The 16006-nt window shown below is 35.5% G+C and overlaps 1 protein-coding gene across 4 annotated transcripts in view; it reads right to left on the bottom strand.

Moving 5' to 3' along the window:
- The window catches only part of CAMSAP2 (calmodulin regulated spectrin associated protein family member 2), a 93589-nt gene that overhangs the window by 34505 nt on the left and 43078 nt on the right, over positions 1-16006 (bottom strand). For 2 of the 4 annotated variants that reach the window (XM_064454781.1, XM_064454782.1), the window contains exons 3-5: positions 10500-10661; positions 9757-9840; positions 3167-3199 (exon numbers count right to left, since the gene is read on the bottom strand). In XM_064454781.1, coding sequence (XP_064310851.1) covers positions 3167-3199; positions 9757-9840; positions 10500-10661 — 279 coding nt within the window. The remainder of the gene's footprint in view (positions 1-3166; positions 3200-9756; positions 9841-10499; positions 10662-16006) is intronic. The other 2 variants (XM_064454783.1, XM_064454784.1) reach the window with 1 other exon arrangement.

Here is a 16006-nt window from a genome sequence, read left to right as displayed (position 1 = left end):
CTATTCCCTAAGACTTATTTGTAGACACTCCGCTAAGTCTTTGTGGATGTTACTCTTCCCAGCAAAGCTGAAGCTGACATTTCCTACCTCATCTCCGCCCTTTGACTATGCTGGAGCAACTGCTGATGGGGCACCATGGTAAGACCATTGATCCAGCTACATCATCTCTCTCCTCCTTTGTTTCTGTACAATGAGTACAGTAAATGAGTGGGCAGGGCTGGAGGTTTTATGGGTGGGGTGGGAATTGTTTAGCTAGCTTTGCTGCAAAAACGTCTGTGGAACCACAGACTAACCCTGAAGGCTATACTTACTGTCACTGGATTTCTGTCAAGGATCACACGGGATTATCTTTAGTGAATGTCAGTGTCCTCTGACTGGCCCAAGAAGTATGAGTCTAATTTGGCAACAGCAGACACATCAGTTCTAGAAAAATAAAGGGCTTGTATTTGGCCCAGAGATCTTATACTTTAACCAATTAGTATTTCAATAACTCTGGAGAGTTAGTCTTTATTTCATACTTGACAGGTACCGGTATTTTTGTGTCCAGTAGGCTGTTTAAAAATGAAAATGCCATTTTTGCATGCTATGGGAAATATTCACTCACACCAAACAAAATCATGTTAGTGTTTAATGCATTATTAATATTCTTTTCCCCACATTAGTAATACTCCCTACTATTTCTAATGAAGTGAGCCAATCATGCTCTCAGTGAAAGTTTGTTCTTTTTCACTCTATTGCAATCCAATAACCCACTATGACGAAAATCCTGTAAGTTTCAAATACCAGGTTAATATGTCCATGCGATTCCTCCTCAAAATGACTGACATTAAGTCTATGAAATATTACAACTCAATTCAATTGTGAAATAATGATAAAAGGTACAGGATACAGATGGACTGTAACATCATGGTCTAACAAGTCCTGTGCAATTTACATATTCTTTTAAATAGCATCTTTTTAATGCTGTGAAAAAGTCTGTCACTTTAACGATGCCTTCACTGCCCTTATGACCAGTGCCCATAGATGCTGGAAACTGTGTCATATCAAAGTGGACGTAGAAAGAGGACTTAATTCATGGTAGAGAGTATGTCAGACACATTACTTCAGGAAAAATAAACTTATATAACCTGATATGCTAGGTTCATTAGGGTATAACAGGCATCGTGTTCCAATTTGGTTGAAAAGATAAAAGAAATTATACTGAAAAATAAAAGACGCTGGTAATTGCACTGCATTTTTAATAAACTTCCATCTGAAGAAACTCTCATCAGCTGTAATGTTTGCTACTAAATATGGATGCAATAATGCAAAAGATGAACCCTACATTATTATAAACCTCTAGTGCTAATTTAAACATTAATGCTAATAGAGGCATCTTGTCTCTGAGATCCAAAACCAGCCTGATTTATAATCTTTGGGCTTATTCCACTTGAACAGGTCTAGTTATAGTCGAGACACTTGCATATAAACAAGCTCAGCTAATGAACTGACAGCACACCAGCTACTCTGTCATAAGCGCTCCTGTGTATTCTGAGTTAATCATTAAGAATGAATGCTCTTATGCATTTACCATATAGTAGATAACATGTTATAAATTTACTTCTCAGAGTAAGTTTTCAGCTACCTGCATGCTCAGGAATATCTACCTCACTACGAGACACTTGCTCAATGTAAACAGAAGAGATCAGAAGACAGGTTGAACTGTTGGAGCTGCTTGAACCACTGCCTTCCTACTATATTAGCAGCAGCACTTGGGTTTCAACTGTACCTCTACTAACCTAACAAGCTCAAAGTAACATAAATACCCCTAGTTCAAGACGTTTATGGACAACTGGCAGGCAAACTGGAGTTAGCTTTTCAATAGACTGAATATTTTATACTTGAATATCATTTTTATGCAATGGAAGAGAATCATTAGTAAATTAACACCTTAGGGAAAAACAGAATGAAAACATATTCTGAAACTGCTTTGAAGTAGCCACCTTATTTTGCCAAAATGAGACCAAAAAAAAGTGCTTAAATTTCTGATCACAGACAGTCCTTTTTTTTTTTTTAATTATGCTATCTTAATTCCAAAGGAAAATTAAAGGACTACAATGTGAAGAGCAGTGCATTTGTATGTGTCACAACTGTAACAGATAGCATTATAGAGAAATTGCCTGCATTGCAGAAACTGTAATAAATTTGAATCCTAATTAGTCTGCTGAAGACAGTACTTTTAAATTGGTTTTCCAGACACCACGTAATTTTTGTTGTTGCCTACGTGTAAATGTCTTGTTATTTTTAATTCTCTTTGCAATGTATGAACAATCTTTTACTAGTTATGACAGCAAATATCTGATGGCCTGCTAGATCTGTTATTTGGTAATCCTTAGGTCAAAGATAGGTCAGAATTAGTTCTCTGGAATTCAGACCAGAAGTATGCAATTCTGCATGTACCTAAACAGCTGACCATTTTGTTCCCAGCCAAACCTGTTGCAGAATCAACAATCTGAATGCATTTCAGGGGTGAATTACTATATGACAGAGGAAAGTTACGATATTCCCAAGGTGACACAGCACAGAGAAAACAAACTTTATTATTATTGCAGACCTGAACAGTTATTTTTTATTGCTTTTAGTGAAATTATAGTCTCACTAGAAGTAGACTGCTTTGGGTTACTTTGTGTGGGGAGAGATTAACAGTCTTAAATGAGCTGAAAAGTTAGGGAATTCTAGACGAATGGTGCACTGATTGCGTATTGTTAAAATAAATCAGGAATTTTCAGATTCCATGTAGCATCAACAATCAAAAACTGTTTCTGCAAGCCTCTTTTTAAAAGAGAGTCAGTATCAAATCGCACGTTTACTGAAAGTTTATGAAAAAGTAGTTTGAAAAAAACATGATTGTTTGACATTAGTTAATAACAGGTAGCATGGCTTTATACAAACCCACAGAGAAGTTGACTGCTTGAAAAGTAATTCCTTATCCAGCATCATATCTTACATCTATTTTGCGCAGATTACCTTGCAAAATAAGCTTCTGTCATATGCACACCTTTGCAGAGCAATTTCTTATAAAATTATCTTGTAGAGATAAATGAAATGAATTAGACCAGCATGACATGGATAAAGCCATTCCCAAAACAAGCTATTTGATCAAAGTGAAGCAGTTGGGCAAACTTACAGGAACCAGTTTCCAAAACCATTTGGTAGGAGACTTCAGAGGAAGCAGTAGGAAATAAGAATAAAAGCAAAAAGCAAAGAAAAAAAAAAAGGAACAATTTATCAGATTTCATAAATTACTTTTACAAAGCAATTTTCTTTAACATTCACAGTTTTGTATAACAGTGAATTGTAATTTAATGGTAAGCATTAGTGAACTGTAACCTCTGCGTATTCAACTAATTAGCAGAAATAACACTGGAGAAATATGGCTGCAGTCTTTGTAGATCAACATTATAAATTTTCCCACATGAACAGATAAGATTATCAGATCAATGCGGTTTTATTTAATTCTTTCACACGTCTAATTGTACCCTACATATGCAATCCGACTGAAGAATTCATTTGAGACTTGAAGTCATGATATCACAAGTATCAAAATGAACTCCAGCAGCACACATGGGGAAGCAGGGAAGCTAAAGCAATGACAAAAGGTCTAAACACACTGTAGTACAGTACAACCAGCTGCAGTGAAGTTTGCATTAGTTACTTCAAGCCAGTTACATTTTAACATCTAACAATATTTTTTAAACAATCATATGGCAGTTTTCAGAACAACAAGAGGTGCAGGCAGTTACATTTTTGCAATGACAAATCACATTAGCATCAGCTGCATGACGTGCAATGACCTGAAATGTAGATGGAGTTTTGGCTACTGGCAGAGAAATTATCAGAACCGATACATACAATTCTAAACTCATACGTGATCAAAAAATACAACACGAAATTATAAAGAAAATGTTTTACAAACATAAAACTTGACCTAAAAGCTTAATCCTAAGCACACTGAAATCAGTGAATTTTTCTGTAACCCTATACACTAGTCTGGCATAATACTACTCCTATTAAGAAAAAAAATACATAGTCTAGCTGTATTATAAATACACACAGAAAACTTCACCACTCTCTTGATTTCATTGTAGAAATTTAAAAAAAAATAATTCAAACCATTACCGAAATGCAGGAAAGAAATTTCTTTGTTTGTTAGTTTCTGGAAATAGTGAAAAAGTAATTTTAACACTCCTGTGGAAAAACCTGTTAGGTAAGCTTATCATTTTATGTAGTTGTTAAAATACTGCACTTCTATAAAACCCTTAAAATAACTGTAGTAATGAAGCAAAGCTTTTATGTAAAAAGCTGTTGTAGACAGAAGGGTCTATATTTGTAACATGACTATTCTCAACATTCTTTTTCTCCATTTAACTGGACTACTACAGTGCAGAATCCCAAAGCCACTTAGAAGAAATGAACTATGAGAGGCATGTTCATGTGTGGCTCTAGACATTTCAGTCACACCCAACTAAAGCACTTTCCAAAGGGTTCAGTTTCTCTTTTTCCCACTGAAATATAGTCAATGTATGGAAAAGTACATGATTTTGAAAACAAATTATCTTAATTTTCAACTGCAATCAGGAATTCTAAACCATATCATAAAGCAAGGTTTTAGGTAAATGAACTGAGATCAGACCTGGGTTGCCTATCATTCTACTTAACACTGATAGGAACATTCTTCTTTCGTTTATCAAAGTGAAGTGCGCTTCAGACTTGGACTCAGAAGGTCCACCAATATCTATTTAATGATAGGCTGAAGAACTACTCTCTGGAAAAAACACACATTTGTTTCAATTCTGAAGACTAGGTCTCTGTAACAGCACAAACTGAACTCAAAACTAGCAATTCAATATGTATTTTTATTTGCCCACTTGGCTGAAACTATGGTTGAGATGACGATTAATATGCTTCAGGAGACAGAAAGACTGAAGATAATAGAGTTTAAATTCAAGCATACTATAAGACTTATAAATATACACTTTGTAAAGGCACTTGAGAGAGAAAGAAAAGCTGAAATCTCTTGGACAACATAATGGGAATTCAGTGGCTATTGAATTGGCACTTTATATCAACTGGAATAAACTTTTTTCCCATGGAACTTATTAAAAATCAGTTGCTGGGAAACAAACTGAGCAGAGAATCCTGACTGACTTCTCCCAGCATTAAAAAAAAAACAAACAACAAAACCAAACTGCACCACCCCACCCACCCCCCCAAAAAACAACCAAACCCCGAGCACCAAAAGAACAAAACAGTCCCTCAGGTTGAAGGCTTACAGTTTTACAAGAATATCGTTTAATCCACCCTAACAAAAATTTTAAACATTACTATGATAAATGTAACTCTGCATAAATTCATCCTATGGTGCCAAAAAATGATAGTCATGCCCTTCGTTAAATACTTGTTTCTGCTGTCTTCCTTGCACCATCATTTGTGTTCATGCAGCTGTGCATTAATTGGATCAAGAAGGTGATCCTGCTGCAAACTTTTCTTCTTGACAGGTTAGCTTTTGCTAGCAGCGTGGATTTATGACACATTAAATTGAATGTGGAATTATGGTGTTAGTGTTTTACCTTCACACAAAAATTTGCACTGTTTAAACTAATTTTTAAAACCATTTAGAGAATTCAGGTCTTTGGATAAATACTCTTAAATTTGTTTCTCTCCTAGCATTTGCATTGATTTGGCTTAAATCTGTTAAGACTGATTCAGTCTAAATCACAAAAGCAGTATGAAAAATAAAAGGTTTTTGAGAAAGCTTTGAGTACATTGAAGATCAGTAGTTTAACCAGTGCAACCATACATTCACTACATATTATTCAACAGAAGCCTGAAAACCAAAGCTATTCACTACAAAACTTGAATCCTAATTCTGAAAGAAGATGCAGAGACTCTACCAGAAAAAGACAGGGTTACCACAAATCACCGGCTGATCCAAGATCCACAGAGGACTACCTGGAACTAAAAATTATACATACTCCTTCCTCTCTTATCTTCTACAGGAAGCTAGCAGCAGAAGAAAGTGAAGGAAAACAAAAGCAATCTCATAATCTGTTAATACTTTTTTTATCTAACCAGAAATAGAAAATAGGTATATCTTACCCATTGTATCTTTTATTAATCTGTGTGAACAATGCTTACAACTTCTAGAAATGTAGAGATTTACTATTTATTGCAAAAAGTTCACCACAGATTTGTGACAAGACAGTAAGGCATTTATTTGGCAGGCTTGAGGATTATCCTGAAATTATTTTTCACAACTGAAATTTATGAATTTATCACAGTAGGAAGTTATAAAATAATTAAAAAGTCTACTTCTTGGCCAGAAATTAAAACTAAAGAAAAGCTTTCCCTAATGAGTTGAATGATCTATTCTTCCCATGTTTGTTTGGCCATCCCTCTAAATCAGCAGAAGAGGCATTCTTAATTTAAATTTATTTCAGGTTTAAAACCTGACCACACCTTAGAAACTTTGAAACGTAAATACACAAAGGTGTTTGGCTAGAGCAGAAGGGAGATTGCAAAGTTTCTTAAATTCTAGAATGAAATCATCACCTTTGGAACAGTTAACTGTGTTGGTAATATGGAGAACCTAAATCACAAAACAGAGCCCCAGCCTGAAAATGATGGTGGAAGACATAAAAAAGGCACAATGAAACATTCCAGTTCCCTTCACGCTAAGTTTTAATATACAAACAGAAGCAGCAGTTAGGAGTTTAAAAACATCAAAGAAAGAAAATAAAACAACTGAATTCAGATACCGAGAATTAAGCTACAACTGTAATATGAGCATAGAAAATGCTATACTTAATAAATATATAGAGGTGTGATTTAATTTTTCCATAAAAATGGAAATAATATTGCAAAGGCAGAGTCCAATCCCCCGCCTTATTTTAATTCAAGAAAATCTATTAATATTAATAACTAAACATAGGCATAGCATGAAATGAAAAAGGAAAAACCACACTAATTAGTATTCAGATAAAAAAGTATATACATATTTCAGCAATACCCAAATCTGGTATAGGAATTTAGCTACAGTTATTTCACAGCTTTGCTGAAATATACAAGGTAGGGTCAATGCCATAAAGTAACAGGACATGTCACTGATTCTGTTCTATAAAAAGAAGAATGCATGGGCTGATGCAAAATGGAGACAGATAATCAGGGTAAAACACCTGCATATCTGGGAATAAAGACTAGGAGATGCATGGCAGGAGCCACATCATAATTTAAAAGAAACTCCTGTCAGAAACTCTGACCAACTTGATTTGATGCAAATGATCCATCCAATGGATCCGCATTATAGTTTTCGTTAGAAAGCTAGCATTCAGTATGATCTGCAGTTAAGAAATACAGGTTTTAGTTATCGTGTTTAATGTGTTTCTAAATCTCAGATGCTTACATGTGCACAGTCACCATTAGTTTTAGCTAATTAGTGGAAATTTGGGAAACACTGTGAGGCATATGACAAAAAGTACGGCTGAGATCTCAGAGTAGCCTTCAATTGAATAGCCCAGTTTCTCAAAGAAAACCTGGAGTTAAATAATCTGAATGAATTGAAAATATGTTGCTATCTTCCTGCATGCAAAAAGTTCAGTAACTCAAATTGCTTAAATACTTCAAAATACAGTTGACTATTTAATATTCTAGACTGATTTTCTAGAAGCAGATTCCATTTTATCATCGTGTTCACTGAAACTTTAATACAAAAATAGTATTTTGACTCATTATCCAAGCAATTTTATCATCATTTTTCTTACGTACTTATATGTGAAGGATGGATAATTTTCCAATAGCTTTTTTTAAAAAAATAATCCATAATCCATAATAAATTTACTGTCAGAAGAGACATCTAGGGGTCAACTGGAGCCTGATGTTTTGCCCATGCTGAGATTTTAGCTAATAAAGCTATGCTAATACAACCCCTGAGAATGGAATACCTTACTTGACAATGTGATTTATGCAGCTGAATCCCACACTGAGGAAAATAACATAACAAATACCTGGGATAACAGTGTCAAAAAATCAGTGTATAGAAGACGAGGCCTTAATTACACATTCTTCCATGCTATAGAACTGTTGCATGATTCTGCTATTTGCAAATGCATTTGTACACTGGCCAACAGAACAGGGCTCTGATTGTGTTATAGCTTCACAATTCACATGAAAAACACAAAAAATGCGTATACCATTTTTATGTAACTGCTTTATTCCACTGGGTCCATTTATGGGATGAGAGTTACAGACTATACAAGTGTTTCAACAGTTGAATCAAGAATGCTGACATTAAAGGTAAGTTATAAACTAAAAATTTTATCTTGCTATTTCTGACAGAAAATGCAAACTATAATATAAATGAAAATAAACATTACTTAATTTTTAAAAATACAGATAATTTTATGGCATTGCTCTGATAATAGTGTTCTCTTTATTTGTTTACCATATTAAGACTCTCACGCACTTGGGATTTTAAAAATTGTTCTGATCTTTCAAAGTGATCTAAAACACACACAGAACTTCCTATCATTATTTTCAGGAAAAAGAAAAAAAAAATCACTAGAGGACAGAGCATCACAGGTTCTCTCTCCGCCCGCCATTTACTTTGTTTTATCTGAATTTGAGAACAAGGACATCTAATTCTCCAGATTTCTATGCTCTTATCACTACTGAACACAGACTAAATTTTCCGTATCAGGATATATGCATCAGGGTCACACTACTGTTGTAAAAAATACCATTTTCTTTTGCTGAATCACATACTTATTAATTAGCCTTCATCATTCCTTATATTTAAAAAGAAGCCACAAGTGCAGGGACATTCATTGCATTCATGGTTTTAGAAGCTGAACTTCTAATCTAGCCAGGTAACCTGCAACTCCTTCAGAGAAGCGCTGAAAGAGAGCGTTGCTTACATGAAAATAGACCAGGAAGGGAACTAGGATTACAGCCTTGCAGTAGCTAGGAAATCTGTTCCGCATCATGTGTGGGGATAATACCAAAGGGTGTTCAGACTGATTAGCAATTCCCCAATAATAATTCTATCACAACAGGATAAATGATCTCGTTCTGAAGCAAGCAATTTTACATACTCTGGAACTGTATGCTATTCTTCTGTATTTTGATGGCTATAACATTACTTAATTGAGCTCCGCAAACAAAAGGAAAAAAATCTTGTTAGGAAAGGGAATCAAACATAATCTGTTTTTATTATATATGTAATAAAACCTGTAATCAAACAGTATTTTGGATCATAGCCAGAGCAATACTTCCCCATGATGCCATATATAGATTTCTCTTCTGAGATGCATGCAATTCACAAGGAAAAAGCATTAAAAATCATGAATAAAAATGTGGCAGTCTTTTTCATATCAGATTTGACTACAGTTTTAATTCATTTGAAAGTATTCATTAATCTTAATAAATTCCTTAGGACTAACATAACAGATGTTTCTCTACTATCAAGGATTTTTTCGTCAAAAAGGACAACTGGGAATACAAAGTGCACCTCTATTAGTGTTACAGTTGAATGGATATTTTCATGGAAACAATAAAACTAATAATAAAATGGTTGAATAGTGAAAGTTTGCTTTCTTTAACAAGCAGTTAAAAATTCACCTTCTGCAAATGTGTATTTACGTATATATACTATATGGAAGTAGTTTTTGTTTACAGATAAATGCTTATTCTTGTTTGAAATATTTGAACTCCTATACCTACCTTTTGACCTCCTGCAGATTCTGCACTGTGATGCTCTTTTAGTTTTTGTTCCTGTTCCATTATGTCTTTCAAATGTTCATTTACCTAGAGAAAAAACAGTTTATTCACTGGTCTGTTCTAAGTAACAAGTCACAGAAATTCTAAGTTTCAAAAGGTCTATAAATCCCTCCCACTGTGTTAACTGAAAAGATTAAACAAATATTTTAGACTATAGCCCTGAAGCATAATCAGCAAATGCCATTTCCAGATGCAGTCAGGGGTCACTGGTTGTTAGCTTTACACTGTACTAACCTGCCCCTTATTATGCTCAATCACAATGTATCCTTGCTACTTGATTTGATTACGCGGTGAAGGTAGATCACTTCAAGCAAGATGTGTTCAAATACAAAACAGCATACCTTGGTTTTAAATCATGATAAATTACAAAACAAAACAACAACTCTTAAAAAGCCAAACTGAGACCCTCGAGCAGCCGTCATGGCATCTCAACATGATGGCGACTGCTCAGATGTCATATGTAATGCCTACTACAGTATTTTATTTGTATTTCCCATTTATTTGGTTCACATAACATGTTTAACTTATTTCTGCAAACTTTGCTTTTTCTTATCCATACACAGATGATGAAGGAACAGTCTGTATCGGACAAAGTCTTGATGTACCTACATATCCCACCCGCTCATCTCTAATTGAATCCTATAGACTACAAAGAAAAACACAGCTTGCTTTTCCAGTACTCATACCTTGTTTATCCAGTACATGACAGCATCCTCAATGTCATAAGGTAGATCTGTAGCTTGGAAGAAGGATGAATACTGCCGAGTGCATGCAATCACTTTGTCAACGCTGACCATCTCTACGGTATACGCCATCATAAGAGTATCGATCATGGCCAAGTGAGCACTCTGCAACGAGAAGCAGCAATACCTAATTAGTTTGCAGATGAAAAGATCACTGTCTTATGTATTATTTCTGAACATAGCCACATACATGCAAAGACCGACACTGTAAGTGCTACAAGTTTTCTGTCTGGTTGTCAGTTTTTGAATGAAAGACAAATGAAGACAAACACACATAACATTTGAGAACGCAGTAGAAAGCACAGGGACATTAATTTTAAAAATGCTTATTGCAAATTAAAATAACTTCAGTAACAAAATTAACACAAAAATCTAAAAAACTACAAATGGAAAGAATAAGCTGTTTTAATGATTCAAACATCACATCACTTTTAACAGAGCTAAAGACGTCTTTTAAATTTGTCACCCTAGCGCAAAAAAAAGAGAAATCCCCTGCCTGATCAATGTTATTTGTACTGGAAATAAAAGCTGAAACTGCCTGCTAAACAACCTTCATCATCATGAAAATACTGCATTAATAAGTGGAAATTTATCTATTTTTAAAGTCATAATCCAGGAAGAAGACACAATTATACTAATCTTAAGTAAAAAAACAACATTATAGAAATATTTTTTTCTTCTAGTAAACTAATTCTCTTATGCAGATGCAGCTATATATCCACAACTAGGTTTAAAATAAACATATACTGATAAATAAGATATAGCTTCTGTTAAAAGAGGAGGTATGTTTCTCCTGGTATTGTTACGTATTGAAAGACAATGGCTATTCCACAGTTTGTTATAATTAAAAACAAACAAATAACCCCCCCCAACAACAACAGAAGATGACAACCAGGATTTACATTATACTCCTGTGACTGAATAACAAAATTATGGTGGTTTGTAGAGGCAGTGCCTACAGCTAAACAGATTTGGTTTTGCTTCATGATTGAACAACAGCTTTCTAAATATTAAGCAACATTTCCCACGAAACAGAACAATTTACAAAGCCAATATTTTTTTTTTAAACATTGCCTTTAAACACAGCTCATGATGCAAACAAAGATCCCAAACACTTAACACTGCCACTTCAATTCTATTAAAAAATATTCATAAACATCTCACAAGGTAGCTGTAACAGCCATGGCAACAGCAATGAACAACGAGTCACACAGCAATATGCTATCTAATCATTACTGTTAAGGTAGTACATACACATCATTTATTCCAGAATTCCCAGCAGGAAAAAGATGAGGAGATCCAGACTTTGTGCTGCCCTTAAGCATTTGCACCACTGATGAAACTGATGATGCTGGCCTCAGAAGCACGCAGCAGCAGATAACGTTTTTTTTAATGTAGTTAAGCTGCTTTGACAAAAAATGCAAACTATATTTGCTTTATCTACTAATGACACTCACAAAACTGCTCCTGACAGCCAACCTTCCTGGGGTGAGCTTATTCTTTTCAAACCCTGGATGTGACCTGTCTACCACACACTCCATCCATGCCCCAGCACCATTACTGCAGCTAGGCTAAGAACCTGGACCAATTCAATCCCGCTACCATTGATAGACTTATTCAAAATAAACTCTTTTCACCATATTAATCCGCCTTATGAATTTATTTATAGACCTTTAGTGGACATCTACTGGAACAAGCTCTTAGGCATGAATGAAGGAAAGGTCAAAGATCTGGGGAGCTGAATTCTTGCCACCCCAAAGTATTTAAGAAGGAAAAGACAGGTACTGTTGCCCATGACCTCCTGATGAACCTGCATTCCAGTGTCAAATATAGCAATTCTATACACAAATACAAAAGAGTCACTCCTTTGTTGGCCCAACAAATGCAGTGCAGAGAGACTTCAGAGCACCACATTAACCACTAGTGAAGTCCCAAAACCTTGTGAGGGATTGCAGAGCCTGGGTCAGCCATACAAATCCATGCAGTTCTGCAGGAGTTTCCAGCTCAGATCGCAGAAGGGTAGTTTAGCAAGTGCAGAACAGGAAGGAAGAAGGGAAAACTTGGATCATCACTGACATCCAGGGATCATTGCTCTAATGGTCTTTCCTTGCTGTATCTTTGTTGCCTAGTCTGAATGGCACCTGGGTTAAAACCTTGTGCCATTTCCAGAACCTCTCCAGAAAATGAAATGGAGATATTAGAACAGCCAGAAAGTGCTGGATTTGCTTTTCAAGAGGAGGTAGTGCACAAAACACATTTTCCAGCCAGGCACAGGAGCAACCTCATATGGAATGTTACCGCTAGAGGTGTGCTAAGACTCATCTGTGCTGATCCAGAACTGCTCGGACTGTCTGTTGCACGGAAGGACTGTTTTCATCCCCTGCCTGCGCGGTGGACACAGCCTTCCAGTTGAGGTCTGACAAACAAGGAAGCTCCAAGCAGGTCTCGAAGCAGAATATCCTTTCCCAGCTGTGGATCCACAACTAGTTCACTGGCTACTGTGCCTGTGCCCTGAGACTGGCCTGCAACAAAAGCAGTCACTGGCAACTCTCCCAGAAAGAATTTAGTAGCCTTCACCTCCCACACTGGATCATCAGTTTCTCTGTAAAACTCGATCATGCCCATGAAGTGGATGGCTGATGGAGAGAGAAAGCCACCGAAGTGTTGCTACAACTGCCAATATACTCAATACATTATAAACACATTAAGAAAATTAAATTATTTACAACTAGCCAGCCGAGTCACATTTTCAATGTTTCTAGCAAATTATTAATGAACTGCAAACTACTTAAGCAAACAGAGGGAACAATGAAAGGGAAGACCTTAGATAACACTCTCTACTATTAAAACCAAGGGTAATAAACTTTTACCCACACTGACTGGATCCATGTCACAACTCTTATTTTATATAAGCTATCAAATACAAGCATCTTCAGAGTCTCAAAAGTGAATCCAAATTATTTTCTTTATAATCCAGACAGGATGCTCAAAAGTAAATAATAAGAAGAATTCGAGTCAACGTGCCTCTATAATCCTGAGAAACAAACTACAAAATCGCTATTTTTCCCAGTTAGCATAAACCCAAACTTTATTTTATAAATATTTTCTTTACTAATACAAATACTAAAAAGTATTAACATCTATGCATTTTACCCCCAGAAAACTGCAAGCAAGCAAATAAGCACATAAGATAAAAAACACAACACCAGCCATTTTAGGTGCAAGGGGTTTTTGGGGGTTCGGTGGTTTTTTGTTGTTGTTGTTGTTGTTGTTGTTGTTGTTGTTTTGTTTCTTTTTTTTTTTTTTTAAAAAAGGAGGTACAGAAAGAAAAACTATTTAATTCCGTATACTGCTCTACTGGTTTTCTTCCACTTATTATGGAAAGAGTCAGACAAACTGCATTCTTTTACATCTTTTACTTCGCTCTGCTCAACAAGACAGACTAAATTACAAACTTCACTACAAAAATAGTTTCCTACTGTTCCAAATACAGGGTTTATCAGCATAACTGCTAAAGTTCTCTAAAAATCCAACAGTTTTTAAAAAGTTCTACTGATAGTAAATAAAGTTCCATTTTTTCCGTACATCTCTCACTGAGCAACAGCTAAAAAAGCAAGAGGTAGAGGTCACTTTTACTAGTTGGATCTGCAGTTATGACTGAACTATGACACAAGGAAGCAACCTTTCATATCTTGTGGAGGCGAGAGGCGGAATACAGATACCATTCTGAGCTGGGCAGAAGCTAGGATCAGCTGTTCAGCAACATCTTCTTTCTCTGGACAAGCCTGTAATACTATGCCTGAAAGAAATCCCCAGGAGCTGCTGATGACTGGTACCAAGACGCTACTCTAAATGCTACTATTTCCTCCAAGACATCAGCATTCCGACATGCAGCATAAAAAAGCCCCAGCAGGATTTCATGCTGTCACATACCTCCCACATCCAGAACTGCAGCAAGGACTATTTGGATAAGGATGCATGATTTTGAAAAAATAATTTTTTTAAGAAATAATTTTAAACCAGCAACATTAAATTACAGAGTGGAATGTGAAACCAGTAGAGAAGTATCTTAAAAAAAAAAAAATTCAAGATCAACACATCAGCAGTGAACATCACAAACTGTTATGCAGAGATCTGGTTTAAGCCAATTAAAAAAAAAAATTTTTTTTTTTGATCATTTCACTACAACAATGCAAAGTATTGAAGTCTCACATGACACACTACAAAATATTGAAAAAATACAAAATGCTGGATTCTAAGAGGTACTTTATTTTCTAACACACAAAGGTGGTTTTGTCTTTCCCAGCTACACCCTGCACAGAACACAAGAGTTTTAATTTACTAATCTTTACAATTTCATGTAATTACTAGTTAGTTTCTGCCCTGTAATGTAGGTTCCAGAGCTTTATTTTCTACTGCTGAACAGTTCAGTAAGAAGCTTACTTAACTGGAGAAGAAAAATGATTCTGAGCATGACTGTTAATGCTTTCGCTGTCTGCCTAATCTTTGATTACAGAGCTTGCTCCACCTCCCTTGAAGAACTGCAAACAACTTAATTAAAATGTGTACTAAGCAAAAGGCGTATAAGGTGCCGTAGACACAGATACTTATGGATAAATACTGCATATCAGAGACAGCTTTTATATTATTTCCAACTACTAAGGATATTTCTCATAATCTATTAAATGATATTCAAGTCAGGAGCTCTCTTTTGACCTGTCCCTTTAGGAAAATCATAGCCAAAACCCTTTCCCACTGTGGTGCTTGAAGAAAGGGGCAGAAAGAAAACAGGATATAATTGTTATCCTCATGCTAAAATAAATAAATATATAGGTAAATTACTCTTTCCTTGAGTCTTGTGTTGAAAAAGTACTCCCCTAATCTCACTATGCTTTGGAGAAGAGATTTGATCTTTGACAGAATATGGCTTTTGTAAACAGGAACATGTATTTCTGTTCTTATTGAAGTTCATCATGCTTCAAGAATTTTTTGGCACGAATTTTATGAAGGAATTTGGTCATATTTAAAAACAAAGGTCTTCACACTGTAGTTCTCACTTGCACAATAAACACATTTCTAGCTAAATTCCCTACAGATTTTGCCTATACTGCATCAGGCACTTGAGTAACGAACTGAAGAGATCAGCTCTCTATAATTAGCTGGGGGAATATTTTTATCACCTCTGTATCAGTAGTTATGCATATAACCAACTCTTTCTACCTGCTGAAAGCAGAGGTTTCAGGTCCAGATTCTTCTAACAATACAGTAAAAACCAGTAACTTCAGCCAGTTACTTCAGTTAACAGCAACATACAGATTAAATTCCATGGGCTTGATGAAACTTGCTCTGAAGATACTACATACAAGTAAGCACTAAGATTACAGATATATTGAATGTTCAGTGTATTCCTAAAAATAATCGATCTGTTAATGCTAACTGTAAGCAACATT

Source organism: Phalacrocorax carbo, chromosome 6 (genome assembly GCF_963921805.1).
Source record: "Phalacrocorax carbo chromosome 6, bPhaCar2.1, whole genome shotgun sequence".
Classification (NCBI taxonomy): domain Eukaryota; kingdom Metazoa; phylum Chordata; class Aves; order Suliformes; family Phalacrocoracidae; genus Phalacrocorax; species Phalacrocorax carbo.
This window is presented reverse-complemented; position numbering and strand designations above follow the sequence as displayed.